At 41.0% G+C, this 26,111-nt stretch overlaps 1 protein-coding gene across 1 annotated transcript; it reads right to left on the reverse strand.

The window, feature by feature from the left end:
* Positions 1 to 26,032, reverse strand: snrpa1 (small nuclear ribonucleoprotein polypeptide A'). Its single transcript, XM_072278381.1, has 10 exons — positions 25,975 to 26,032; positions 23,723 to 24,268; positions 23,299 to 23,446; positions 22,538 to 22,616; positions 19,757 to 19,803; positions 17,466 to 17,568; positions 11,583 to 11,662; positions 11,168 to 11,243; positions 2,832 to 2,922; positions 1 to 373 (listed from the first exon to the last, which is right to left on the reverse strand). Exons 2-10 carry the CDS (start codon positions 23,802 to 23,804, stop codon positions 312 to 314), a joined length of 768 nt encoding a protein of 255 aa, XP_072134482.1. The 5' UTR covers positions 23,805 to 24,268; positions 25,975 to 26,032; the 3' UTR covers positions 1 to 311.
* Between the last annotated feature and the right edge of the window lie 79 nt (positions 26,033 to 26,111).

The raw sequence follows: 26,111 nt of genomic DNA on the forward strand, positions 1-26,111 counted from the left end.
CGTAAAGAATATTTATTATCAAAATTCTGACAAGCAAACATATACAGCCCAAACATGATAAGAGAACAAATGAAGTGAACTGCCACTTGGTTAGAGCAACACAAACCAGGCTTTCCTGTATCAAATTCTGATTTGCATCGACAGTGGTCCCTGGACTTAACAGCTGGATGGCAACAGGATGTATAAGTTCCAGGTGATAAGAGCTGTCGACTGACAAATAAACACAAGCTCAATGCTCATCCCTTCACTAAATTCAAAGCTTCATATCCAAACCCAAGACTGTGGAAGTTCAACCAACACAAAAGGAAGCATCAGTTGCCATTGGTAACAGTATCCGTCTCCATTTCCTCCTCCTCAACTTCTTCTGTAGGACCTGCAAAAACAACGCACACTGTGACTATCATTTTAAATTTGCTACTCAGAGATTAAAGATTTCAGCAAGTGTCAATATAAGAGCTGTACAGAACCAGGAGTTTACAACTCAGCCACAGAGAGAATACAAATTCCAACTCAAAACACTTTAGGAAAAGAACGTGCAGAGTAGGGGATTGAGTACGCCAGCATCAGTGACCCAGAGTCAGCATGGACCACTGCTTCAGCAAGCAGATTCCATTTGAAGACTTGGTTCAATTATTCACCAAAGCTTTCCCGCCAACTAGTGGAAACACCATCACTAACAGTCACACCGCTGGCTGCTCGGAAGGTGCTACTCATCTTCAATATCACATTTGGAGGCATTACAGTGACTTCTAGAGCAGTTGCTCGACTCCAAGTTCCATCATGGAACCAGCTTACTATGAGCAAAGAGAAAACATTTTAGGGATGTTCTCCAAGTATCAATGAAAAATGCACCCCCCCCACACCAATAAGGAATGTATCTGACATAAAGGGAATGCAGGGAATGTTTACAAGGTTGTTGGGACACCGGGACTGCCATACAGGAAGGGAATGAGTAATTAGAACTCCACTACACTTTAAAAATAGTTTAGAAATGAGAAAAAAGTGGAGCAAGGACGGTTTAATGACTCCACAGGGTAGAATGAGAACTCTTCTCACAATTGGAGCTTAGAACCAGGGGTCACAGCCTCAAATTGAGGTTAGGGCATGCAGGACATAAATTAGGAGAAATTCCTTAACATAAGAAAAGCAAATCTTTATCCCAAGGGCCAGGTGCTCGGTCATTGACAGCAATCAAAATGGAGATTAATAGATTTCTATATCTTTTCCAACACTTTCTTGAGGCATAGTGCTCCAGAGCATTGTTTCATTAAAAGCACAATATTGACGTAAGCAACGATTGTCCAAGCCTCTCGTATGCAAATTGAGCACCATGCTGTTAAATGTTCCATGAGCACAACTGGGTGCACAGACCTACATTATTGTTGTTGTTCCTCTCCGCGCCTTGTGGTGCATCAGGCAGCAACACTGCCGCTTCTTCAGCATGCGTCTGTTTTTTTTAAACAAAGCCAAGTTGCTAGCTCAAAGCTCAATCCATCACAGATGAAAAGCATGCAAGCAGCCAGATGGATTTGAATGCAAAACTAGTCACCTCAAGTCCAGTGCGGATGCTACCACACCACCAGAGAGAACGCAAACCTACGTACTGTTAAGTAGTTTAGCTCCCCCCACCGTGCCCATATCTCGGTCGGCCAAGAACTTTGCTTCTATAAATCATGAAATGTTTTGGACATCTTGTGAATTTTCCCTACACTTCATCATGGTTGAAGTTACAATTCCAAGGCACTTCAAGCAACAAGAATTTCTTCCTAGTGGATGCATCTTTCCTCTACTAATTGTAGTTTGAGGAAGGTGGGGCATTGAGGCCAATGGCTAAGGGAGTCATGTATGCAAGTACAGCAAGTATGGATGTTGAGGGTTGATGTTCAGCCTGAGCTCAATATTACATCAATAATTTGTAATCACAGTTGAGCTGTACAGGGCATGCAGATGGGTTTCTATCTGTCAGCTTACACTACGATTTGAGAGTGGAGGGGGCAAGGTCTGTTGATGTATTGATATTAAAAAAAAAATTGCCTTTGTTTATAGGAAGTGCAGCTCTACCGAGAGACTTGGACAAAGGGCTAGCAGAACCAAACCACAATTACAGAAAATTTAAAGCACAGGCCATTTAGCACCACATATCTACAGGGAAATAGAGCAACCAATCTAACCTCACTTTTCATCATCATGTCATAGCTTTTCTTGTGCAAATCCAAGTTACAGCTCAAACATGTGGTTTGCTGCCTCTTATCAATCTTCCTGATGGTGAATTCCGTATCACAGGATCTTTCAACTGATTTTAAATAGAAATCCTCCGATATTTGAAAAATGAAAAAGATACTCTATCTAGATCCTTCATACATCATAATTAAATCTCCCCCAAATCTACTGTTCTAGAAATCCAACCCCATCTGATCTTTCATCAGAAAAATCCCATGTTCAATCTCAAAGAAATAGAAGGCTTAAGCTTGAGCAGTTGGGATAAACTTTAATGGGAATCCAATCAATGTCTATGAAAGGAGAGACAGGACTTTGTACAATCTCACTAACAGTTTGTTCCTTTTTGAATGTCTAGTCGAGGGGTTACCAACCTTCTTTATGCCATGGACCCCTACCATTAACGGAGGGATCCACGGACCCCGGGTTGGGAACGCTTGAGATTCTAATGGCATGGGGAATTCAGCATCAGAAAGTAGAATAATTAGTCTGCATAAAACAATGCAACACATTACTGGCAGATTGGGCTTGGTGGGGAAAAAAGGAACTTTCCTTGTCCTGGACCATTTGATTTTGCAGTGCTTGCTTTGGACTCAAGACTTCCTACTACTCACCAGTTTTGTCTCTGCCTGGGATTTGTCCAGCCTGTAGCATGCCTTTCAGTTTTTCCACCTCAGCCAGAGTTGATGCATTTGCAATAGCATTCTACAAATGGAACAAAAACAACAGTTTGAAATGTTGTCCAATAAATATGTCATCCTTTGTCCTCTTCACAAGCCTGCCGTTTCTGTAATTGTCACAGCAACCAGTTGCTCCCATTGTGAAGGAGATAACAATGTACCAACCACTCAAAGCAAAGAAAAACCTCGGGGCTTTGGAACTAAAACTTGCCAAAGCTAGTAAGAATATTTTGAAAAAAAAAAAGGACAAATCTTCTGCAGAAAAAATATCTTGGCATCCTAGGTAATAGGTAGTGACTTTATACACAAAAGAAATTATACTACCCCTATGTATTAATTAGGATAAATGATATACAGGAGTATCCTCTCAAAAGTCACTTTTGGGTTAATACCAGAAGGTAAAAAAGACCAATGCACAAGAGTAGTGAACAGGTTTCCCCTCTCCTTTCCTCTTCAATTCACCACTCTGGCCTCATCTCTTATCCTCACCCACCTATCATCTCACCCTGGTGCCCCTCCTCCTCTCCTTTCTTCAATGGTTGACTCTCCTCTCCCAGACTCCTCCTCCTCCCCCTTTACCTTTTCTACCCATCACCTCCCAGCTTTTTACTTCATCCCCCCCCTACCCCCACTCACCTGGCTTTACGTATCACTTTCTAGCTTGTACTCTTCCCCCTCATCTTCTTATTTGCCTTCTTCCTGCTTCCTTACCAGCCTTGATTCAGTTTTTTGGCTCAAATTGTTAACTTTTTATTCATTTCTAATGATGCTGCCTGACCTGTTGAGTTCCTCCAGCATTTTGTGTGTTTAACCAGTTAAATGCTTATTTTTGTCTATACTCCATCTCTGTGTTTGAGAGAGTCACACAAGGAAAACCAATCAGGCAAAATTCTTTAGCTTTTGTTCAATCCACTGTGTATAAAGACCTATTAAGTTTGAGCCCACGAGGACAGCGCCAGAGTGGAAGAGATAGCATGGTTAGTCAGAGTTTGAAGTCACCCAGAGTCGCAAGGTGGGGTGAAGGCCAGAAGTGAAGGACTTTAGCTACACCAGTCACGTTACCACAATACAGAAGATAGTGATTAGTTTGGGGCCAATAAGAGCAATAGGAGTTAACCCAAATTGTCAGCATTCAGCTTGGCCCTTTGCATATAGAAAGTCACTTAGGGCAAGTTGCTTTTTACTGAGATCAAATTATTTCCAGTTTTAGATCTGAATTACAAAAATGACCATATTAACAATTTGAACACAAACAAGAGAAAAATCTGCAGATGCCGGAAATCCAAGCAACACACACAAAATGCTGGAGGGAACTCAGCAGGCCAGGCAACATCTATGGAACAGAGTATAATCGACGTTTCAGGCCAAGATCCTTCAGCAGGACTGGAGAAAAAAATAACTTAATTTAAAAGATGAGGGGAGGGAGAAATAAGGTGATAGGTGACACTGGGAGGGGGAAGGATGAGGTAAAGAGCTGGGAAGTTCATTGGTGAAAGAGACATAGGGCTGGAGAAGGGGGAGTCTGACAGAAGAGGACAGAACAGAACAAAGAAGGTGGGGGGAGGCAGAGGTGATGGGCAGGCAAGAAGAGATAAGGCAAGAGAGGGCAAAGGGGATGGGGAATGATGGGGGGAGGGTCAAGTTCAAGAAATCAATGTTCATGCCAACAGTTTGGAGGCTACCCAGACGTTCCTCCAACCTAAGTATGGCCTTATCACGACAGTGGAGGCGGCCACGGACAGACATATCAGAATGGGAATGGGAAGTGGAATTAAATGAGTGGCCACTGGGAGATCCCACTGTTTCTGGCGGATGAAGCTTAGGTGCTTGGCGAAGTGGTCTCCTAATCTACATTGGGTTTCACCAATGTGCAGGAGGCCACATCGGGACCACTGGACACAGTATATGACCCTAACAGGCTCACAAGTGAAGTGTCACCTCACCTGAAAGGACTGTTTGGGACCTTAAATTGTAGTGAGGGGAGGGGGAGGTGGTGTAGGGGCAGGTCTAGCAGTTGTTCAGCTTGCAAAAAGGGATGAATGGAGATGGGAGTCACATAGGGAGCAATCCCTGTGGAAAGCAGAAAGTGTGTGTTGGGGGGGGAGATGTGCTTGGTGGTGGGATCCTGTTGGAGATGGCAGAAAGCGTAAGTTGTTGAGAATTATGTGCTTGACGCGGTGGGGTGGTGGGTGAGGACAAGAGGAACCCTATCCCTGGTAGGGTGGCAGGAGGATGGGGTGAGAGCAGGCGTGCATGAAATGGAAAAGAAGCGGTTGAAGGCAACATTGATGGTACAATAATTTGAACTGTCCTTTCCCCAGGCTATCTCCAAGAACTTGCCATTGTGGAACTAAAATAGCCATTTACTTGGATTTACATATTTATGCACAATTTCCCCTTCTGATAAGAGTCCTCAAGAGTTCAGATATAAAACATACAACAATTGGTGCTAGCAATGTACCAAACCTAGACAGTTACGGCCATTTAACCTACCTGCTCTCTGTTAGCTTTAAAAACATGCCTAGTTTCTCAAACCCTTGTGCCCATCTCCACTAACCCCAGTGTCCACTTCCCTATTCTCTCCCTGAAGTCCTGAGCCTCACTAAAGCCACTGTTCAAATTACAGGACATCTTCTGCCCGATTCAAATAACTTTTGAAGAAAAATAAGTGAAGTTTGCCCACACCACTCCTGGTTGCAAAGTATTCTCAAACAAAAAAGGCCAAATTTGTAGAAGTAGTAAAGTTAATGTTTCAGAACTTGGAGCAGTTAAAAATTAAACACATTTAAATTTGCAGGACGGGTGAAACTGGATGCTGCATTGAACAAAAGGAACATCTGTAAAAGGGTGGAGACTGTGAGTAACACAGAGGACGTGAGTGAAGGCGTATTATTTGTAGCTAATTAATTTCCTGTTTGCATCTCCTCCAGATGGACAAAGTCAAAGGAAAGTTTTGCAAATATTGTAGTTATTGGGAACCTAAAATAAGAGAACACTAGAAACACCCAACAGTTTAGGTAGTATCAGAGGAGAGAGAAAATTATTAGCTTGATCTTTCAAACTGTAATTGTGTAATGGCCGTCGTGACAAATGGTGTGTTAGCTTTTATATCAAGACTTGATTAGAGGAACAATAAAGGCTTTTCAACTGAAGGCAGCCCAGTGACACCAAACCCAATGTATGGTGGACAGATCTGATTTGCTTACTCAAGAGAAGCACCTGCCACAGAGGGAGTGCTGCAAAGTTTCACTAGAGCGCTCTAGGGATTTTTGAGGGGCTGGTTTTCTGTCTGCAAAGAAAGATAGAATGTACAGGGACTGTGTTGTAGGGGTAGGAATAGTGAGGGCTAATCACCAGTAAATAGCGATTTGGATTGTGCTAATGTGGCAACAGGGAACTGAAGACAAAGCCGAGAAGTAGACATAGGAGTTGTTGTTGGATTCCAAGTTTCAGGAGCTTGATTAATTGTGCTATAGTGTGCATCCATTGTTGTAATAGAAAACTGGATTAAGTAGAGCCATGGAATGCAGCAGTGAAGACACCCAAGCAGACATCCCACCCTGCAAAAACTCATTTCAGGGAGGTAGCACCATCAATTTGCGGGAGACTCCCGGAAATTCCGGGAGAGGTGGGATGTCTGCAATAGAGTAGCTCCTTAGCAGCTAGTCAACTAGTTTAAATAAAGTTAGCTATGCTAATGAACAAATGACACCTGTTAAACTCACCTCAACATGTCTTTTACAGTCTTAACCCATCATGGGCAATATAAAAGTCACTGTTGCAAACAGTATAGCGAGCAACACTGGCATTATTTTTGACCCCTATTAGGCAGGGGTACACTTCAGTGTAGTCTGGGGTGACGTACGTTTTATATTTTGTTTTTTTTGGAACACTCTGCCACTCTGACTTTTTTTGGAACACTCTCGCTCTTGCTCTCTCTCGCTCATGGTCGCTCTCACTCGCTTTCTCACTCTTGCTCTCGCTGTCTCGCGCGCTTGCTTTCTCGCTCTTGCTCTCTCTCTTGTGGTCGCTCTCACTCGCGCTCGCTCTTTCTCATGCATTCTCTCACGCTCACTCTCAAAAAAATCAATTTCCGGGACATTGTATATAATTTGTGGGCATCAGGGACCAACTATTTTATGTGGGAGACTCCCAGAACTTCTGGGAGAGGTGGGATGTCTGCCCAAGTTTCAGGAATTTCATCACGTTTTAATGTGCAGCAGTATGTAACAGACCTAATCAACTGGTCTAATTATGCTAAATCTCAAATTAATCAGATTTATAACCAAAATGACCGACTGATACTTGACCATGTGGGGATTAATCAAACTTTCTGTGATTTTTATTCTTCCTTATATCAATCAGAGTCTCCTCGAGATTCTAAATATATGAATGATTTTTTTAGATAATCTAGACTTCCCTGAGATTTCACAGGATATGTCTTCTATGTTAGATACTCCCATTACCACGGATGAGATTAAGAATGTTATTTTCTCTATGAATTTGGGGAAAGCTCCTGGCCCCGATGGGTTTACCGTAGAATTTTATAAATGTTTCGCACCTTTATTAATCTCTTGGCTCTGTAGGGTTTTTGAGGCTTCATTAAAACTTAGTAAACTTCCTGAATCTTTCAATAGAGCATCAATCTCTCTAATATTAAAGAAGGATAAAGATCCTGCTCAATGTGCATCTTATAGACCAATATCTTTATTAAATGTTGATTCTGAAGTTTTTTCTAAGTTATTAGCAAATAGATTAGAAAAAGTACTTCCTTTTATTATTTTGGAAGACCAAACGGGTTTTATTAAAGGTCGTTACTCTTTTTATAACATTCGCACACTGTTAAATATTGTTTATACCCCCTCACAAAATGTTCCTGAGTGTGTTATCTCTTTAGATGCTGAGAAAGCTTTTGATAGAGTAGAATGGCCTTATTTATTTAAGGTGCTTGAAATGTTTAATTTTAGCTCAAAATTTATATCCTGGATTAAATTGTTATATCATTCTCCTGTGGCCTCGGTCCGTACTAACTCCTTAAGCTCACCTATTTTCCCTCTTTTTCGAGGTACTCGACAAGGGTGTCCTCTTAGTCCTTTATTATTTGATATTGCCTTAGAACCTCTTGCAATTGCCATTCGAGAATCTCCAAATATTACTGGGATAACTCGGGGCTTAAAGTCCCATAAAATATCACTCTATGCTGATGACTTACTTTTATATATTTCTAATCCCCAAAAATCCATCCCTGCTGTTTTAGAGCTATTAGCACAATTTGGTCTTTTTTCAGGTTATAAATTAAATCTTAGTAAGAGTGAACTTTTCCCGATTAATAAACAACTTCCCTTATATCATAACTTTCCTTTTAAATTGATTAATAATTATTTTTCATATCTTGGGATTAAAATTACTTGTAAATACAAAGATTTATTTAAGATTAACTGTTTACCCTTAATTGAACATATTATTCAACTTTCATCTAAATGGTTTCCTTTATATTTAACTTTGATTGGTCGTATTAATGCAGTTAAGATGTTTTTTTTGCCAAAATTTTTATATATATTTCAGGCATTACCAATTTTTCTTCCAAAATCTTTATTTGATAAAGTTGACTCCAAAATTTCTTCATTTATTTGGCAAAATAAAAACCCGAGACTGGGTAAAATACATTTACAGAAAGCTAAGAGAGATGGAGGCTTAGCATTACCTAACTTTAGATTTTATTATTGGGCAATTAATATTCGACATATGAAATTTTGGTTACTTGACCAGGATATACTATCCATTCCTAAATGGGTAGCATTGGAATTACAATCTGTTCAGGGCTATACACTTGGCTCTATTTTAGGTTCCTCTCTTCCTTTTGATTTGAAACACCTTAAACAGGTGTCTAACCCGATAGTTAAATATACCTTACGTATTTGGTTTCAATTCAGAAAATTTTTTGATCTTAACCAATTTGGGCTAGCGATTCCTATTTTAGGTAACATATTTTTTCCTCCCTCTTTTACGGATCGTGCTTTTCAAATTTGGAAGACTAAGGGTATTTCACGGTTTTTGGATTTATTTTTAGATGGTTCCCTTATGTCTTTTGAACAATTATCTAATAAATACAATTTATCAAGAATACATTTTTTTAGATATCTACAAGTTAGAAATTTCCGAAGTACTATACTTTCTTCCTTTCCAATGCTTCCTCCTACATACATTTTAGATACTATAATTAACCTTAATCCATGTCAGAAAGGTGCATCGGCTATTATTTATAATATTATTATGAAACTTAGGAAAGCTCCATTTGATAAGATTAGGTCAGATTGGGAACAAGAATTGGGATGTATTATTTCCGTGGATGACTGGGGGCAGATTTTACAATTAGTCAGTACTTCCTCTATCTGTGCTAAACATTCCCTAATTCAATTTAAAGTTGTTCATAGAGCACATATGTCCAAAGATAAATTAGCTCGCTTTTATTCTCATATTAATCCTTTTTGTGATAGATGTCCGGGGCAGATAGCTTCTTTAACTCATATGTTTTGGTCTTGTCCTACTCTGGAAACTTTTTGGAGAGACATTTTTAATATTATTTCCAAGGTATTGAATATAGTATCTCTCCTCACCCTATTACTGCTATCTTTGGACTACCTAAAATTTCCAGTAATCTTTCTCCTTCAGACCGTAGAATGATTGCATTTCTTACTTTAATGGCGAAAAGATGTATTTTACAACATTGGAAAGAGCCTAATGCTCCAACTACCTTTTTTTGGTTTTCTCAGACGACATTATGCTTGAATTTGGAGAAAATTAGAAGCAATCTTTATGACTCTTTATTTAAATTTGAACAGACCTGGAGATCTTTTATTCAATATTTTCATTTAATGTAATATATACCCTTCTTGTTTTTTTTACTGTTTTTAATGGAGGTCGGGATTGAGGACGTGATTTTAAGTTTTTTAACTCTGTTTGGTTTCAAGTTAGCCCATTGCTTTGCTTTGCTTTTAGTTAGTTGCACGGTGTTTTTTTTTTGGGTTTTTTTTTCCCTTTTCTCTATTGATATATATAAAAATTAGTATACTGTTATGTTACCTCGGTACGTTATGTTTAAATTACATTGTTTGTATTATTTTTTTTGTATTAATATCTCCTGTAATTTTATTATATTCTAACAGTGTATTAGTTCCTATATGGCTTACCTTTTTGTATACTTATTCAATAAAAAGATTTAAAAAGAAAGAAAGTATGTAACAGACCTGTGGACAATCACTTTAATCAGTAATAAGATTACCGTTACCCAATTACCTACCTAGTCTGTTACTTAATTCATCTCCCTTTAGCCAGTATTGAATTCAACCTATAATTTTACTGGTAACCCCATCAACTGAGAAAGTGCCAAATTCATGCTCAGGTAGATCAGTTTCGACTGGTCTCCTGCCGCGCACCGGCTTTATCAGTAAATGGCCTTTCAGTTCACTCCTACAGACTGTATTGGAATCTGAAGAACGAGAGGAAGTCACGGAAACTCATAAAAGTGGTAAAAGCTTTGACAAGTTAGATGAAGTAAAGATGTTTCCTTCAACTAAAAATTCTTCGAAGGGGGGCAGTTTGGGAATATAGGGTAGGCAATTCAGGTTTGAGATGAGGAAACATTTTCAAGGTAAATGTTTGGAATTCTTTACCCTGGAAGCTCAGTCACTGAGTCCATTCCAAAGAGGGAAAAAAAAGGTAGGTTGCCCATAATTCTGATGAATGACAGAGCGATTCAAAGGCAAGAAGGCTTACTCTTGCTTCTTATATGTTCCCAAAATAATATATCCATTAATTTGTCACAGAAACACCAGTGCCATTTTACCAATTATTCCTCTCACTGCCCAAAGAAAATATATCAAAGTAGCTAACACAGTGAGGGGAGGGGGACTCCAACCACCCTCCCTCCCTCCATCTGATTTACAATTCTCTATTTTGTTGGGTAAAATTATGGAATTATGGTGCAAATGTAATCAGTCATCACCCAAGGGAATAATTCACCCACTGATGTTAGTGCTTTGTTCCCGCACTGAACATTTATTCGGGAGAGACTTTGAATAACTTAAGTCAAGTTACATATTACTTTGTGATCATTTCCTCTTTTTTTCCCTGATCAGACAAAAGTCTTGTTCATACATTATTCCCAGAAACATTCCAGACCCTATCCTGTAATATTCCGTTTCACTTTCCAATACCAGCATTTACCGTTGAGAGGCTATTTAAAGTTGTAGCACAGACTAGATTATTACCTTAATTGCTTCAACTTCAGGTCCAGAAGGCCCTGTTTTCTTCTTCTCCCCTGACAATCCTGCACCTGGTGTGAAACTTAAAACACACAATTTAGTCAATTAAGCTGTCACACACAATCTTCTCTGGACCTTTAAAGCCACAATATTTAAAAACCAGTGCAGTATCTGATCTTTTCATTAACTGATACATTTTACAGCACTTCCCTGAACAGATCACTACTTGAAATAACTTCCCTCAGAAACACAAAGATGCTGGGAGACTAGTAATTGAAGTATTTGAAGTAGCCAGCAATTTGGAAGCACTATTTATTAATCCTTGATAAGTCAACAACCTCTAACAGGTTAAAAAAATAAGCCCAAATTTGCAGTGTTTCTGAGGCAAGACATCAAGTTAAATTTAGTATCTGTATCTTACGTCTTTGTTTTCTTGGTTATATCCTTTGCAAGCTGTGCCCCACGTTTGCCTTTGAACATTCGATCCGCTTCCTGACGTTCCTGCGACGATACATCACATCCAGTTACAGTCAAACTGATTGGCTTATCCCAGAACAGTAACATTTTGCCTACCCCCGTACTTTTAGGAACTCCAATATATAGTTTACACTAAACCACATCCTAACAAACCAGGAATTAGGGAATTATAATGGACTCCCTTGAATGCCCACCCCTCACATCAAGTTGTTACAATGAGAAGAGTTTCACTGGGCTTTGCCACGTAGCCAGTCCATAACACTTCAGTTGAGTAACAATCTGTGTCTCCCTGCTTCCCAGCTCCCCCCCCCCCCCTAAAAAGAACCTGGCTCAGCAATTGTGATCATGCCCAGACTCAGGACAAAGTGAATCCAAAACTGTCCCAGATTTATGTTTAAAAACTTCTTGGCAAATTGCTCCTGCCCCAATGGGTAGCTTTGCAGTAGTGACAGGATCAAGCATGGGAAAGACCATATGCAGATGCAATCAAGTGCACAATGTATCTAACATTAATTTGGGTGAAATCTAACTGTGATGAATGTGCATAGGAACCAATCACATGTCAGAGCAGCATATTGAACAGGTAATGATGAAATATTCAAAGCACAGATTTCAAAGTCAGCACGTTGTTTTACAGGAAGTCAATACACTTATTACTCTTTAAGATTCTTGGGATGTTTTACCTTACATAAATGCAAATTTCTGTTAATCTCCAAAATAATTAGCAATCGATTAACAGTGAAGGTATTTGTTGATACATATTCCCAAGATAGTTATGCATACATAAAATCTAACAAACTTTCTGGAACTGGTGAAAAAGCAGTGTGGTTCTTACAAAGTAACATTACTACCCAGTTACTTAATTCAACACAATCAATTGTTAACAGCAGTTTACAATGTCTAAAGAATTCAGAATAACAGCAAAATAAAGATACTCTCAAAATCCTGAAATTATTGCTTCAGAAAACTCTTTAACAATAAAGCTCAACCTGTACCTAATCCAAGATAGAAAGGAATCCAGCAAAATAACTTCCATGACTGTGAAAGCAACACAGCCAGTATTTTTGGATTTAACACAAGTTTTGGTTATGAACCTGGATTAAAAAATGTGGTTTAAGAAAGCTGTAAGCAGAGTAAATGATTGCTCTTTGAAACTAAGGATGGTTGACTGTGGTGTTCCCAAGAGCCAGTGCTGTTACCGCTGCTTCCTGACTTGGAAATAAACTGCTCTGTTGAGTAAAATTACAACAAAGTACCCACCACCAGTCAATCACCCAACCAACAAGATCAATTCAGATTTCTGTTTTACAAAGGTTCACTACACAGCAGTACTATTCAAATGTGTGGGTGGGAGAAGAGAGGAGGAAAGAATCAACAGCTGCTCCATAGTGTGAACAATGACAGAGCACAACAGCACACACCAACATTAAGTTTCAGCTTCGGATCTGATGTGAGACATTATTTCGACTCGGTGCAAGCTGGTGGAAAGGACCAAAGGCCCAAATCAGAGTTTAATACTAGCCTCTTGTCCATAATACAAAGGGATGACGACGACGATAAACAGCCAGAGCTACAAATTTCAAGTGCTTAAACAAACAACACAAAACTGAATTCTTGTCTATTTATACCACTTTTAAAATCAAGAGTTCAAGGAACAGTGGCACAGGTGGTTAAGTCACTTGGGAAGAAGTTCAGAGGCCTGGGTAACTACCCAGAGACATGCTCAAGACCTGGCAGAACAGCACAGGGATCTAAATTTAAATTGATAACCAGTGCCCTGATGCAGTCAGGGACTATCATCCCCTCAGGCATCATTAACAAATTGAAATTTTACTCAGCAATGCAGTTTATTCCTAAATCAGGAAGCAGAGGTAACAGCACTGACCCTTTGGAACACCATAGTCAACCATCCTTAGTTTCAAAAACCAATTATTTACTCTGCTTGCTGCTATCTTAAACCACTTTTTTTTTATATAAAATTAAAAAAATCCAGGTGAAGCTGGTCCTCTGCTTCTATGAGCCTCAAATGCATTTTGTGATACCTTGTCAATATGAATTTAAAAGGCACTTGACAACACCCTTTAAATGTAGAATACAACAGGCCGTTCAGTCCACAATGTTGTGCTGATCTTACAACCAACCCTGAGATCAATCTATCCCTTTCCTCCTACAGAGCTCTTCATGTTTATGTCATTCATGTGCCTAAGAGTTTCTTAGAAGTCCCTCATGTATCAGCCTCTACCACCACCTACAGCATGGTGTTCCACACAAAATTTATTTTAATTTTTGTTCTTCAGATATCTTTTTGACTAATCTACACTGAAATATTAATAAGACATGGCTTTTTACAAATCATACTGGCTCCCAATAGTAAACTTTGCGAAGTGTTTGGCAATTTTTTTCCCCTGATTATGATTTCTAAAAGTACAACCAGCATTAATATACCATTGGATCAGCTTAGAGTTGCCAGGAAAATCCCTATATCTTTCTCAAACAAAACCACATTTGGAATTTCCCATTCCTTGCCATCTCCCCTGTATTGAAGGATTAGAAGACTGTGGCCAGTTAACTATTTACACAGTAATTTCCCTTAACCTAGAAGGGAAAGCATTTGCAAATCAATTTTCACCTCATGTGAGATATTTTGGTAACATTTTTCGCCCTTAGTAAATACTAATACTCAGTATTCCAGCCTTGCTCTGTGCTTCAGTACATTTTGTCTTCAGTAACCTACTATTTACAACCTTCTATGTGCCATTGCTTTCATACCCTGAGTCTTATTTCACTACCCCACCCCAACATCACTCTCTCATGAGATGCATCATATACCCTTTGCTAGTAAAGTAAATAATCTGGAATTCAACAACTTGTCTCAGTAATGATCACCACAAAATTACAGACACACTGTAAATAATCTGTTTCTTCATGACCTTCAGAGAAAAATACATTCCTATCTGGTCTGTACTTGCATATAGTTCTCTTGAAATAGAACAATGGAATAGGAAAAGAAACCCAAATTAAACATCTGGCTGACGTTGGCATCACACTGAAATGTCCTCCCTGCCCCGTGAACTCAAAATCCTTATGAACATTCCATTCTGTAAAAGAGTCCAGGTTGGCGAAAGATGTCCCACAAACTGCAGCACAAAGAGGAGAAAATCCTCCTCCAACCTGAACGCGGCCTCATTGGGACGGCCATGGACTAGAATGTAGGAATGGGAATGGGAATGGGAAGTAGAATTGAATTGGGTGGCCACCAGGAGATCCAGCGTTTTCTGGTGCACTGAGCATAGGTGCTTGGTGAAGCAGGCTCCCAATCCACTTCAGGTCTCACCAATGGACGGGAGGCTACATTAGGAGCTCTGGTTACAGTAGATGACTCCAACAGGTGGAGTGGTTTTGGGGCAGGTATGGCACTTGCTCTGCTTGCAAGGATAAGAATCAGGAGGGAGATCGGTGGAGGATTGACAAGTTATGGAGAATTATGCAAAGGCTGCTGGAGTGATAGGTGGTAAAAGAGAAACCCCATCACTGGTGGGGTGGGGAGGATGGGTTGAGCACAGCATTGATGGTGGAGGAAGGAAAGCTCCTTTCTTTGAAGGTGGAGGACATCTCATTAGTTCTGGAATGAAAAGCCTCATCCTGAGAGGAGATGTGACGGAGACAGAGGAACTGAGATAAGGGGATGGAATTTTTTTTAAACAAGTGACAGGGTGGGAAGAGGTATATTCCAGGAAGCTGTGAGAATCACTGTAGCATACCAGACAAATAGCATTACATACCATATTCACCCACCCTGTCCAACAGGTTAGCTGACCAGAGCTGGCAGTACACTGGAATGCAGACAGGAGGGCCAGAAAACATACTAAATTACAACAATAAAGAACTAACTGTTGTCTTCCAACCAAGCTGCGCTACAAAACTGGCAACTAGTGAACATAAGTAATCTATCTTGTCCATAAAACAAACCAAATCCAGCTGGTCATCCCGTGGCCAGCTGATGGAAGATACATTTGCAAACACTGACCAAAGAGCTGAAATCAAACTTTCCAATCCACCTTGACCAATATTCCATCAAAACATTAACATTTCAGACATTTAGGTTCATATCCAAGTTTGTTACCACCCCAAACATCTGAAATCTTGAAGCACTCACACCTAGCCAGAGACTGGAAATAAATTCCATCTCAATGTACATGACCAAAGTTAAAATTGCCCGTTTCTGAGCTAGATCCACATCATTGTGTAAGGAAGCTACCCACAGCATATTTTCTGAGCCTACCATCAACAGAAGCATTGACAATGTGATCAGTTCTATGTACAAGATTAAAATTGCCTACAGTTATTACACTACCTTCATTTTAACTAATATATTTTGTCTAACAATGCAGCTACTGCTTCTGGGGTTGAGGAAGTGTGCCAAGATCCTTTTGGCTCTATCTTTAATTTTGGCCTTCCTTGAGCCACAGCAGAACCATTTTCAGACTTCAGACCCATTTATGCCATTGGTTTCCATACAGTGACCAACACTGCAGTTGCTCCACAAACAATACAAACTTCCTTACCACTACCACAGCACCTCTTTCACTCTTTTCTGAATGTCAACCACACCATGGTCAGTTCAGTCAAGTGCCTTTTTGTTGTAATCTTCAAATGACGTACAAGTAATTTACTGTAACGCTGCCCTCTGGGTCTCCATAACTGCTATGTATTCACAACCTCTGACCCCTTACCAAGCTAAGCCCCATGAGTAACCATCTCCTCCCTAATGTCAATGGCCAAGCTCAAATTCAAACTCAATTTGAGCCTATGTTCCTCAAGATGCAGATACTCCCTACCTGTATTAATTCTCCACAAATCCCTACATGCTCATTATAAAACAACAACTTGCTGGCAGCCCTTAAGAGCGGAAGATATGGAAATGCCATTGTCCAATTGTGTACAGTGTAATCTTGAACTGACATTAGTCACATCTACTCTGCCATTTATAGATTTCTTAGCATTATCTTAACAGCAAGTAGCACCTCCACCTCACAGCATGCACCGACAGGAAAAGACAGTTGAATACAATACTAGAGAAAAATCATTTTTCTACAAATATAATCCGTCACACAAAGGAATAATTCCAGCATTCAGTCAGAGCTGAGGCAATGAAACTGAGCACTCCAGGGAGCATTTTCCTTCTCATTTCAGAGAAGACATCACCATACAAAGACTGACGTGATTGGTTACATTGATGATCTCTCACAAAACAAATCCTTCAATGTAAAGGAACCTCATTCCACAGTGTAAAGATACACAGATAAACTCACGCTCAATGGTTACGTGATGTTATGTCATGCTTAAATTTATAGAAGATCCGCTGTTCAATTTCTGAATCTAGCCAAGACTTTCAAACATTGTGGGGGCCATTTTTTAACTATTTTCAAAACCTTTGACTTGCTGTTAAAGTACAGATGGGACTTGCTATTAAGGTACAGATGGTGGCTAATAACATTTCAATTTATGATAAGGATTTTCATTTCCTTTTTTCTTTCTTTACCAAACAGCTTTGATCTTGGTAGTGGGTTTAATTTTTTTTCTGTATAATAAAATTATTACATTTCAATATTACAATTTAATTTACATGAATATAGGGTAATGTGATTGCAAGTGTGATTCTAAGATACTGTATCTGGTATTATTTTATCTTTTTTGATTTATATCTTCTTATACTTTGTATTCTTTTATGTAGAAACTAATAAAAATACTGAAAGAGAAGATATACGGCAAACAAACTGCACAAAATCTAACCAAAATGTGCTGCAGCAGCTGGTCCAAACCATACCTTCAGCTTCACCTTCTGGAAATCCAGGACTCTAATTTGTGGGACTTTGTGGATTACGTAAAGTCGATAGTGTTTCTTACTCGTTACAGGATTCCGCAGGAGGCTGCAAAAATCAGGGTTCATTGTTTTTAAGTGCATTTGGCCTAACAAACCATCAGTACAGTCACAATCTCACTGAAAGGAGAAAAAAGCAGGAAACATAGGGTGACATGGAATAGAACAAGTTAATGGCTTGGCACAGATGCTGTCATGTGAGTTGGCAGATGGCTTCAGAAAAACAGCAGGAAGATGCAGGGTTCAGTAGAAAGCCAGCACAATAGAAAATAATCATTTTGCAGGTCACTGCTAGTGCTTGGGTTATAAATGGCGGACATCAGGTCATTAGGACTCTGCAGGCCACAGTGACCAATGCAGAATATGTTACCAGTTAAGTCCAATCTAAGCAGCATCAAAAACAAGAGAAAATCTGCAAATGTTGAAAATCTGAGCAACACACACAAAATGCTGGAGGAACTCAGCAAGCCAGGCCGCACCTTTAGAAAAGAGTACAGTCGACATTTTGGGCCAAAACCCTTCAAAGGTCCTGCTCTTTTCCATAGATGCTGAGTTCCTCCAGCATCTTTTGTGTGTTGCTATAAGCGGCATCAAACGATGCTTGTGAAGAACATGATGTTACACTGCCATCTGCTGACAACAAACACAATGACAACCTTAAGATCCAGGTCAAATTGGAAGTTCAGGTAAATTTATTATCAAAGTACACATGTCACCATGAACAACCCTGAGATTCTTTTTCTTGTAGACATTCTCAATAAATCCAATAACCATAATGGAAGAACATGAAAGACCACACCAACAGGGTGGACAACCAGTGTGCAAAAGACAAACTACAAATACAAAAAGAACAAGTAATAAATAAGCACTAAATATCAAAAACGTGAGATGAAGAGTCTCTCAAAGTGAGCCTATAAGTTGGGGGAACAGTTCAGTGACAGGGGCAAGTGTGAAGTTGAGGGACGTTATCCCTCCTGGTTTCGGAGCCTGATGGTTGAGAGTAATAACTGCTCTTGAACCTGCTGGAGTGGGTTCTGAGGCTCCTGTACCTCCTTCCTGATGGCAGCAGTGAGAAGAGAGCCTGGTGTGGGTACTGAGGGCTCTTGATGATGGATGCTGCTTTCCTGTAACAACACTGTGTAGATTTGCTCAATGACAGGGATGGACACATGGTCAAAGCTCACAAACTGGCTAGCTGGACAATTCAGGTTTTCTTGCTCCAACAAGATACCTTTTATACAAAAACTTCCAGTCAGAAATTTTGAGTTTATCAGCACCCAACTAAAACTTAGTGTGGGTTTTACAACGGCTGGAAATGTGTATTCTTACATTGATGGGCTCCTTCTCTCCTCACAAAACATTAAAATAAACAAATAAAATTCAACAAGGTTCTCTATTGATGATCCAAACTGGTACTTCACAGTGGACAGAAGGGCATATGCCACAGTTAAGTCATGTATTTTTATTTACAAAGTAGACTGGCCAGGCTCAACATGTCAGTTACATACCACAGTCACAGATGTGTCATTCAAATCAGATACATTGCTTCATAAATACAATCAAAACCAGTCATGAATAAACTCTTCTCAGGCTTCCAGCTGGGTACAGGTATCCATTATAACCGACATTTCGATGATAAACTCTGCTATCTTCATTAGGGATGATGTCTGGTACATCTAGTCTGGTGGAATCTGTACCCCCCCCCCACCTCTGATTAGTTAGTCCTCACCCATTCAGATTCCCACCTTGCTTATAATTGAATTCTTTCTTAAAGCGAGACCTTCATCTTTGTTAAAATTCTTTTCCTCTAGTTTTATTTTAATGGCTTCCTTTACCAGGCAGTCCCAAAAGCCATTGGCAAGTTGCAGTAGTTTTGTGCACTTGTTCCACAAAGTGAGAGAGTGGAAACCTGATTGGGTGAGGACTAATCAATAGGGACAGACTACAGGGGGTATAAATACCAGTGGACTAGACATGCCCAGGCATCATTCCTGATAAAGATGGCAGAGTTTGTCATCAAAACACCGTTATAATTGATACCTGTACCTGACTGGAACCCTTAGTGAGCTTATTCGTCATATACACCAGGAAAACACCAAGTCCTTTTTCAAAAATAATAAACGAGCAGTGAGGCTTCGTTAAGAGAAGACGTGTGATCAGATGTTGCCTAGCATAAAATATAACACTGTCACAGAAACAAGGCCAAATAGCCACATACTAGTCAATAATGAACATACCTCAAGAATGAGAGGGACTTGATAGTTGAAAGTGTATCTAGATCCCCCTGTGGAGAAAGGAAAAACAGATGAACACGAGCAAGGCAACAGATGCAACAATTTTATTCACTGATGTTACCAGGGAGGGCTTCAGTTACACTAATGATAGCACAGGATGAGTTCTTTCTCCTGGGGTGTAGCAAGCAGCATGCTCCAGCTTTTTCCTAGGGTAAGAGAGTCTACAACTAGAGGACACAAACTTAACATGTAGGGAAGAGTTTAAGAGGACTTGAGGGACAATTCCCTGTGTGCAGAATGAGCTGCCAGAGGAAGTGGTAGTAGCATGTACAATCACAATGCTCGGAGACACAGGACAGGAAATCTTAGAAGGATCTCAGCCAAGCAAAGGCGAATGGGACCAACTTAGCCAGCTAATTTTATCAACATTGTCAAGCTAGGCCAAAGGGCTTGTTTCCATGCTGTATAACTCAATGATTCTTAAAGGCCAAGAAAATTAACAACATGCGCTCAAATGCTTATGAGTTTTCATTTAAATGTTGTTCGTCCATCATGGACGTCGATGAGGACCTTGATGGTGTCGAGACTAGCACGTGATTTGGATTTAAGTGAGGGAGAGTTGCGCAGCGTCAGCCTCACTCTCTCTTCCCAATTCCCATCTGGATCCAGTGGCAGGACTGTACTTAACTACTGGCTATGCAATCACGCACCAAAATGAGTTCTACATTCTTAACACAAGGGTTACTCTGAATTTTTCATCTGATTTCTTTGTAGCTATTACTGTAGATAATTAGATTTGCTCCTTCCAAATAAAAAATATTTAAATCATTAGTTATTTCTCAACCATGTCATTTCAAGCAAAACATGTAACCTAGCATACTGATTATCCCTAGGAATCATTCCCCTCCCCAGACTGACAACATGGCATTTAGAACTATGTACATAATTACAGGAATAGCCTGAACAGAGTCAGTGAAAGATTAGTATAACTTCACTCAAATTCTGATCTTCCAGAAATAAAGTTACCCCCAAATCTTTTTGCTCTTCCACTCCAATAAGGTTATTACTTTTAAAGTAATATGCAACTCCTAGTTTTTTTTTTAAACTGCATTACTACCACGGGCCTGGAGCTAATTTGACGATGCAATGGCCAGTGTAAGAGGTACCCAATGTTTTCCTTAACCTGTTGTTGTCCATTCCTACCCCTCCCCTGACTGTAAATTGTCTGACTTCAAGCTCTCAAGAATATACTGTGGCTGCTCCTAAATGTGCTTAAAAAAAGTATATTACATTCCTAGTGCAGTATTTTTTAACCTCCCTGTGGTGTTGGGTTCCACCTTTTTGCTTCTGTATTACAGCCTCCTGAATACCAGTGAGACCCGACGTAGATTGGGAAATGGCTTCATCACGTCTACACTATACCCTGCCTGCAAAAGCAAGATCTCCCAGTGGCCACCAGTTTAATTCCACTTCCCATTCCGACATGTCTATCCATGGCCTCCTCTACTGTCACCACGAGGCCACTCAGATTGGAGGAGCAACACCTTATATTCTGTCTGAGTAGCCTCCAACCTAATGGCATGATCACCGATTTCTCAAACTTCTCCCCCTCCCCCCCTTCACCATTCCCTTTTCCCTCTCTCACCTTATCTCCTTACCTGCCCATTACCTCCCTCTGGTGCTCCTCCCCTGACCTTCTGTTCTCTCCTCTCCTACCATACTCCCCCTTCTCCAGCCCTGTATCTTTTTCACTAATCAACTTCCCAGTTGCATATTACTTTGCTACACTCTTCTCCCCTCCCAGTTTCACACATCATCTTGTGTTTCTCCCTCCCCTCCCAACACCTTCTAACTCTTGACTCATCTTTTTTTTCTCCCCCAATCCCACTGAAGGGTCTCGGCCCAAAACGTCGACTGTACTTTCTTCCATAGATGCTGCCTGACCTGTCAAGTTCCTCCAGCCTTCTGTTTGTGTAGCTTGGGTTTCCAGCATCTGCAAATTTTCTCCTGTGATTCCTCCTATTCTGAACTTCGTTCCTTGTCCCCTGACAACCTATTATAAACGTCAGCATATGAAACACCTTCAAGTCTGAGTTAGTATCAAGTGTTGCAATGTCCTGCAACAGTCTTCTCCATATTCACTGAGGCAGCCGCTTCAGTGAATATGGAGAAGTGAAAGTAACTGCAAATGCTGAAAAATCAACAAAGCAGCTGGACACACTCAGCAGATCGGGCAGGAGCCATGGAGAGCACCCCAGAAGTCTCAGACCCAAAAAAAGTGGTTTCACAGGTGCCATCAAATTTGCTGAGCAATTGCAATATCCCCTATTGTTAACCATTTAATATTTCAGTGTTGATGAGGTTATCCCATTGTTCCACACTTACATCTGGATTTCACTTTTGGGTACTTGTGGATTATTTTGCCTTATGTTACATGATTTGATGATCCATTTCCTCTTCGTCCCTTAAACTGTTGTTCAACCTTCACTCAGGCATGTTCTACTCTCCCTGTCATGTTCTGAAGTATTGTTGCACCCTTTACCCTCAATTTCCCCGTCTTTATGCTGCTAGTGTCTACTGAGGGTTTACTGACATTCTAACTGACAGGCAAGAATGCTACCACCGAGCCTTGTGTGTCCATACACTTTGATGGGCGTAGCTTCCAACATCGAGGAGATACTGCAAAGAAAGGCTGCAGAGTCAGTCAGTGCAGGAGCCATCGCATTTGGCCACCCACTGCCTAGAACCAACAGTATTCACATTTCAGAATGCTACTGCACTCACCAGTTCCTGTAGATTGTTGTTGGTGAGCACCAGCTCCTGCAGGTTCGGCAGGGCCTGCTCAAGGCCTTCACCTATCCGACTGAAACGACATTTTATAGATCATTACTACAAATACCTGTAAATCACCACGTACCCTGAGTAGGAATGGTTTTATGCAAGACAATATCCTAACAGTTCAATCACTAAATCAGAAATCACATCAAGTCTACTTCACTGCAGGTGCTTTATGATGTGCCATGTCCAGAGCAGGGTTTCCCGACCGTTTCTATGCTATGGACCCCAGGTTGGAAACCCCTGGTCTCAACCGGAGACCGACTGTCCAGCCCATCACAGTGTACTAGCTAAAAGTGCACACAATTACCTTATGCAGCATTTTCCCTTTGCACTTGTCTGTAGAAAACTGTCGCTAATTGGCACCCAGCACTCCTTTGACATTCTAATTAATGCATTTATAGAAATGTATTAGTTTCTACTAGCTGAAATTCTTATCTAACTTCTTAAGAATATGCAATATTAAAACTGGCTCATAAATCTGACACATTTTCACCTTTCAGTTTCTGAACAACTTTAATATTTACATGAAGTTATCCAGTTTTGTATACACTTTAATGACTTCCCACTGGAACACATTAAGCCTTCAAATTCCCATTTACAACGTTACCTACCAATGCATGACTTAAATACACACGTGCCCATTTATCCCACCATAAAACATACTCGGGCAACAGTCCTTTTCCGCCAGATTGAGCAAGTTCACTCACCAGATCCGATTGTTGTTGAACAGTAAGCTCTTCAATCTGCGGAGCAACGGAAAGCCATCCAACTTCCGAATTTCATTGTCGGAGAAATCAATAGAGTCAAACTGATCCAAAGTCGCCCCCAGGTTCTCCACAACGGGGATTTTATATCCTACAACAGAGAGAGGGTTCGGTGAGACAAACCAGGACCGAGCCGCAGCTTCAGTGGGGGGGGGGGAGACTGGGACAGGGTGGGTGGGGGCACCTTCAGGTCGGTGCAAGCAGAGGGAGGTAGGGAGACAGACCGAGGAGCCGGCAGAGAGTGGGGGCAGGAGGCGGGATGATTCGCAGGCCCGTCGCTGTCCCGGCCTCCAGCCGGCCGTTTCGTTTGTTCCCGCGCTGTGTTTCGGTAGCAGCTGAACCCGGCCCGGCCCAGCAGCTCACTCACCCCGGAGGTCGAGCTCACGGTCCCGCACCGGGTTGGTGTACTGCGCCGCCAACTCAATCAACTCAGCCGTCAACTTCACCATGCTGGCCCACGACTGTCACTCCCGCGAGATTAGGGGGTTGTGCCCTTCCTCCCGCGATGCTTCGGAGCTTTAACGTCACAGTGCGAGTTCGGTCCTTACTCCCGTGGTGCCTTGCGTATTTAACCCACCCTCTCCCGCAATGCTTGAGAGGATCCGATTTCGCTCCCGGTGCCGTGGTGGAGTTGCGACCGTGCGGGCAATGGCAATGGGTCAGGCCCAGGCCTGGCTAGTGAACAGGAGCGGAGGCGGTCTGAGGTGGCACAGCCGGCCATTGAGTGTGAGTAGGGCCGGGCTGCTACATTAACTGTTCGCCTGCAGCGTCGGCTCTGCTCTTGAGTTTATCGGGGGATGCGGCGAGCGGTGAGCCGAGAGCAGAGAAGTACAGTACAACTACTGCGTTGTAGGAGGGCGACTGGCACACGTTCCCACACCCCGAGGACAATCCACTCTGTCCGGTTGTTCAACTGTCAATAGATCAGAATCGAGCGTGTTATTATTGTCTAATGTGAAATGTTTTTCCGCCAGCAATACGGCACAAGGACATAAAATTAATATACAATAAATAAACAGTGCAAAAAAAAAGGTGGCGTCCATATGTTCATCGGCCGTTCAGAAAGCTGACGACGCAGAGGAGGATCCTGAATCCTGAATCCTTGAGTTTGAATGTCAAACTGAGGGGGTCTGAGTGAAATTACCGAAGAGATGCCGTCGGGGAAAAAGCTGAACTCGTGTAAGATGAGGAGGGGGTTTGATGTGAGTGGCTCCCCCCGGCGGAAGCCTTGAACTGAAGACAGCCTCGGGATAAAGGACTGAGATGAAAGTGAATCTTCTCAATCCCTTGTTCCCAAGGTCTGTGGTCGCTGAATAAAAAAAAATATCATCTTAAGGTTACATCAGGATCAGCTTTCTGAATCAAAGAAACAGGCCCCAGTGAGTCTAGCAACTACCCATTTACACACAACCTATACTGTATTAATCTCGTTTTATCTCCTGCTTTCACTTTATTCCATAGTTCAACTGCTGAACGGATCCTGACCTGGAGCTGGGCCGTACCACCAAATATCCGGACCTGCCTCTCGGTTTTTTTTGCACTACCTTATTTTCTATTTATGATTTATAACTTAAATTTTTAATATTTGCTATCGATTTGTTATCCAGGGAGCGCAAAGCGCAGAGTCAAGTATCGCTGTGATAATTGTACGCTCTGGTATCAATTGTTTGGCGACAATAAAGTTCTCACTGCCTCTGAAATCTATATTTATTCCCTTCTTTACAGTGAACCATGCCGATTTCAACGGTGTTTTGTGACCGTGACGTTTTTCTTCCTCTGTGGAAATGCCTCGTTCATAGATAAATTAAAAATGGCGTTAAATCCAAGGGCATGGCAGAAAAGGCATTAAACCTGGTGATTAGTAGAGTTTAGAATCTAGCACAGAATGACCAAGTTGTTGATAAAAACGGGAAATTGATTTTCAGGGTGAACACGGACGCCTGGTGGTCAGAGATGGAAGTGCAGCCCCACCGCCCCCATCCCCTCCCTCTCCCGTTAAGCGAGTTTTCCGGAAACAGTGGGGTCGATTCGCCGGCTACAGCCGCCTTCTGCCACGTTGGGCTCTGTTCACGCAATATCTGAATGGTTAAATGTCTTTGCTCAACTGCTCTAGTTGGCCGGTATTTTTTAAAAATATATTGCCGATTTGCCAACTGTCATCATGAAGTTGCAAGTAGTCAAATCCTGTCATAACTTGGGGAGGAGCAATATTTTAAAGAGGAATACGGAAACTATAGAGGATTTAAACAAACAGGTTGAGTCTGACGGGAAATTTTCGCCGACGTGCTGGAGAAACAAGGGTCCAGAGCAAGTGAGGAAGAAAAATAAATCAAGGTTCAAATTAGATTTATTGTCAAAGTACAGTGTGACCTGGAAATCAATTTTCTTGCAGGCATTTACAGGGAAAAGGAAACAACAGAATTTTGCAAAAAAACCCACATAAACATACACTGACAACCCAATGTGCAAAAGAAGACATTGTGCAAGTAAAATAATTCTGAGTTGAAAACTTCTGAGAAAGTAGAGATATTGCGATTCCTTCTTTGTGAAGGCACTTAAATGCTGATCCGAGTACAGACCCTCTGATATGTTAACACCAAGTAATTTAAAGCTACCTACCCTCTCCAACTCTGATTGCCTATTGAGAACTGGCTCACGGACCTCTGGCTTCCTCCTCCTATAAATAAAGTGATATTAATGAAGCAAATACAGCTAATCTTAACGAATCTAAAAGATGATAAACCTTAATGACTTAG

Source organism: Mobula birostris, chromosome 14 (assembly GCF_030028105.1).
Source record: "Mobula birostris isolate sMobBir1 chromosome 14, sMobBir1.hap1, whole genome shotgun sequence".
In the NCBI taxonomy this organism is placed as follows: Eukaryota; Metazoa; Chordata; class Chondrichthyes; order Myliobatiformes; family Myliobatidae; genus Mobula; species Mobula birostris.

What these genes read in the sequence shown, in the direction of transcription:
- snrpa1 (XM_072278381.1), bottom strand. Translation starts at nt 23,804, where the DNA reads ATGGTGAAGTTGACGGCTGAGTTGATTGAGTTGGCGGCGCAGTACACC. An exon ending in ATAACCAAGAAAACAAAGAC is followed by an intron (nt 11,244 to 11,582) that starts GTAAGATACAGA and finishes GTGTGTTTTAAG; the next exon opens with TTTCACACCAGGTGCAGGAT. An exon ending in CTGAAGTTGAAGCAATTAAG is followed by an intron (nt 2,923 to 11,167) that starts GTAATAATCTAG and finishes TTCCATTTGTAG; the next exon opens with AATGCTATTGCAAATGCATC.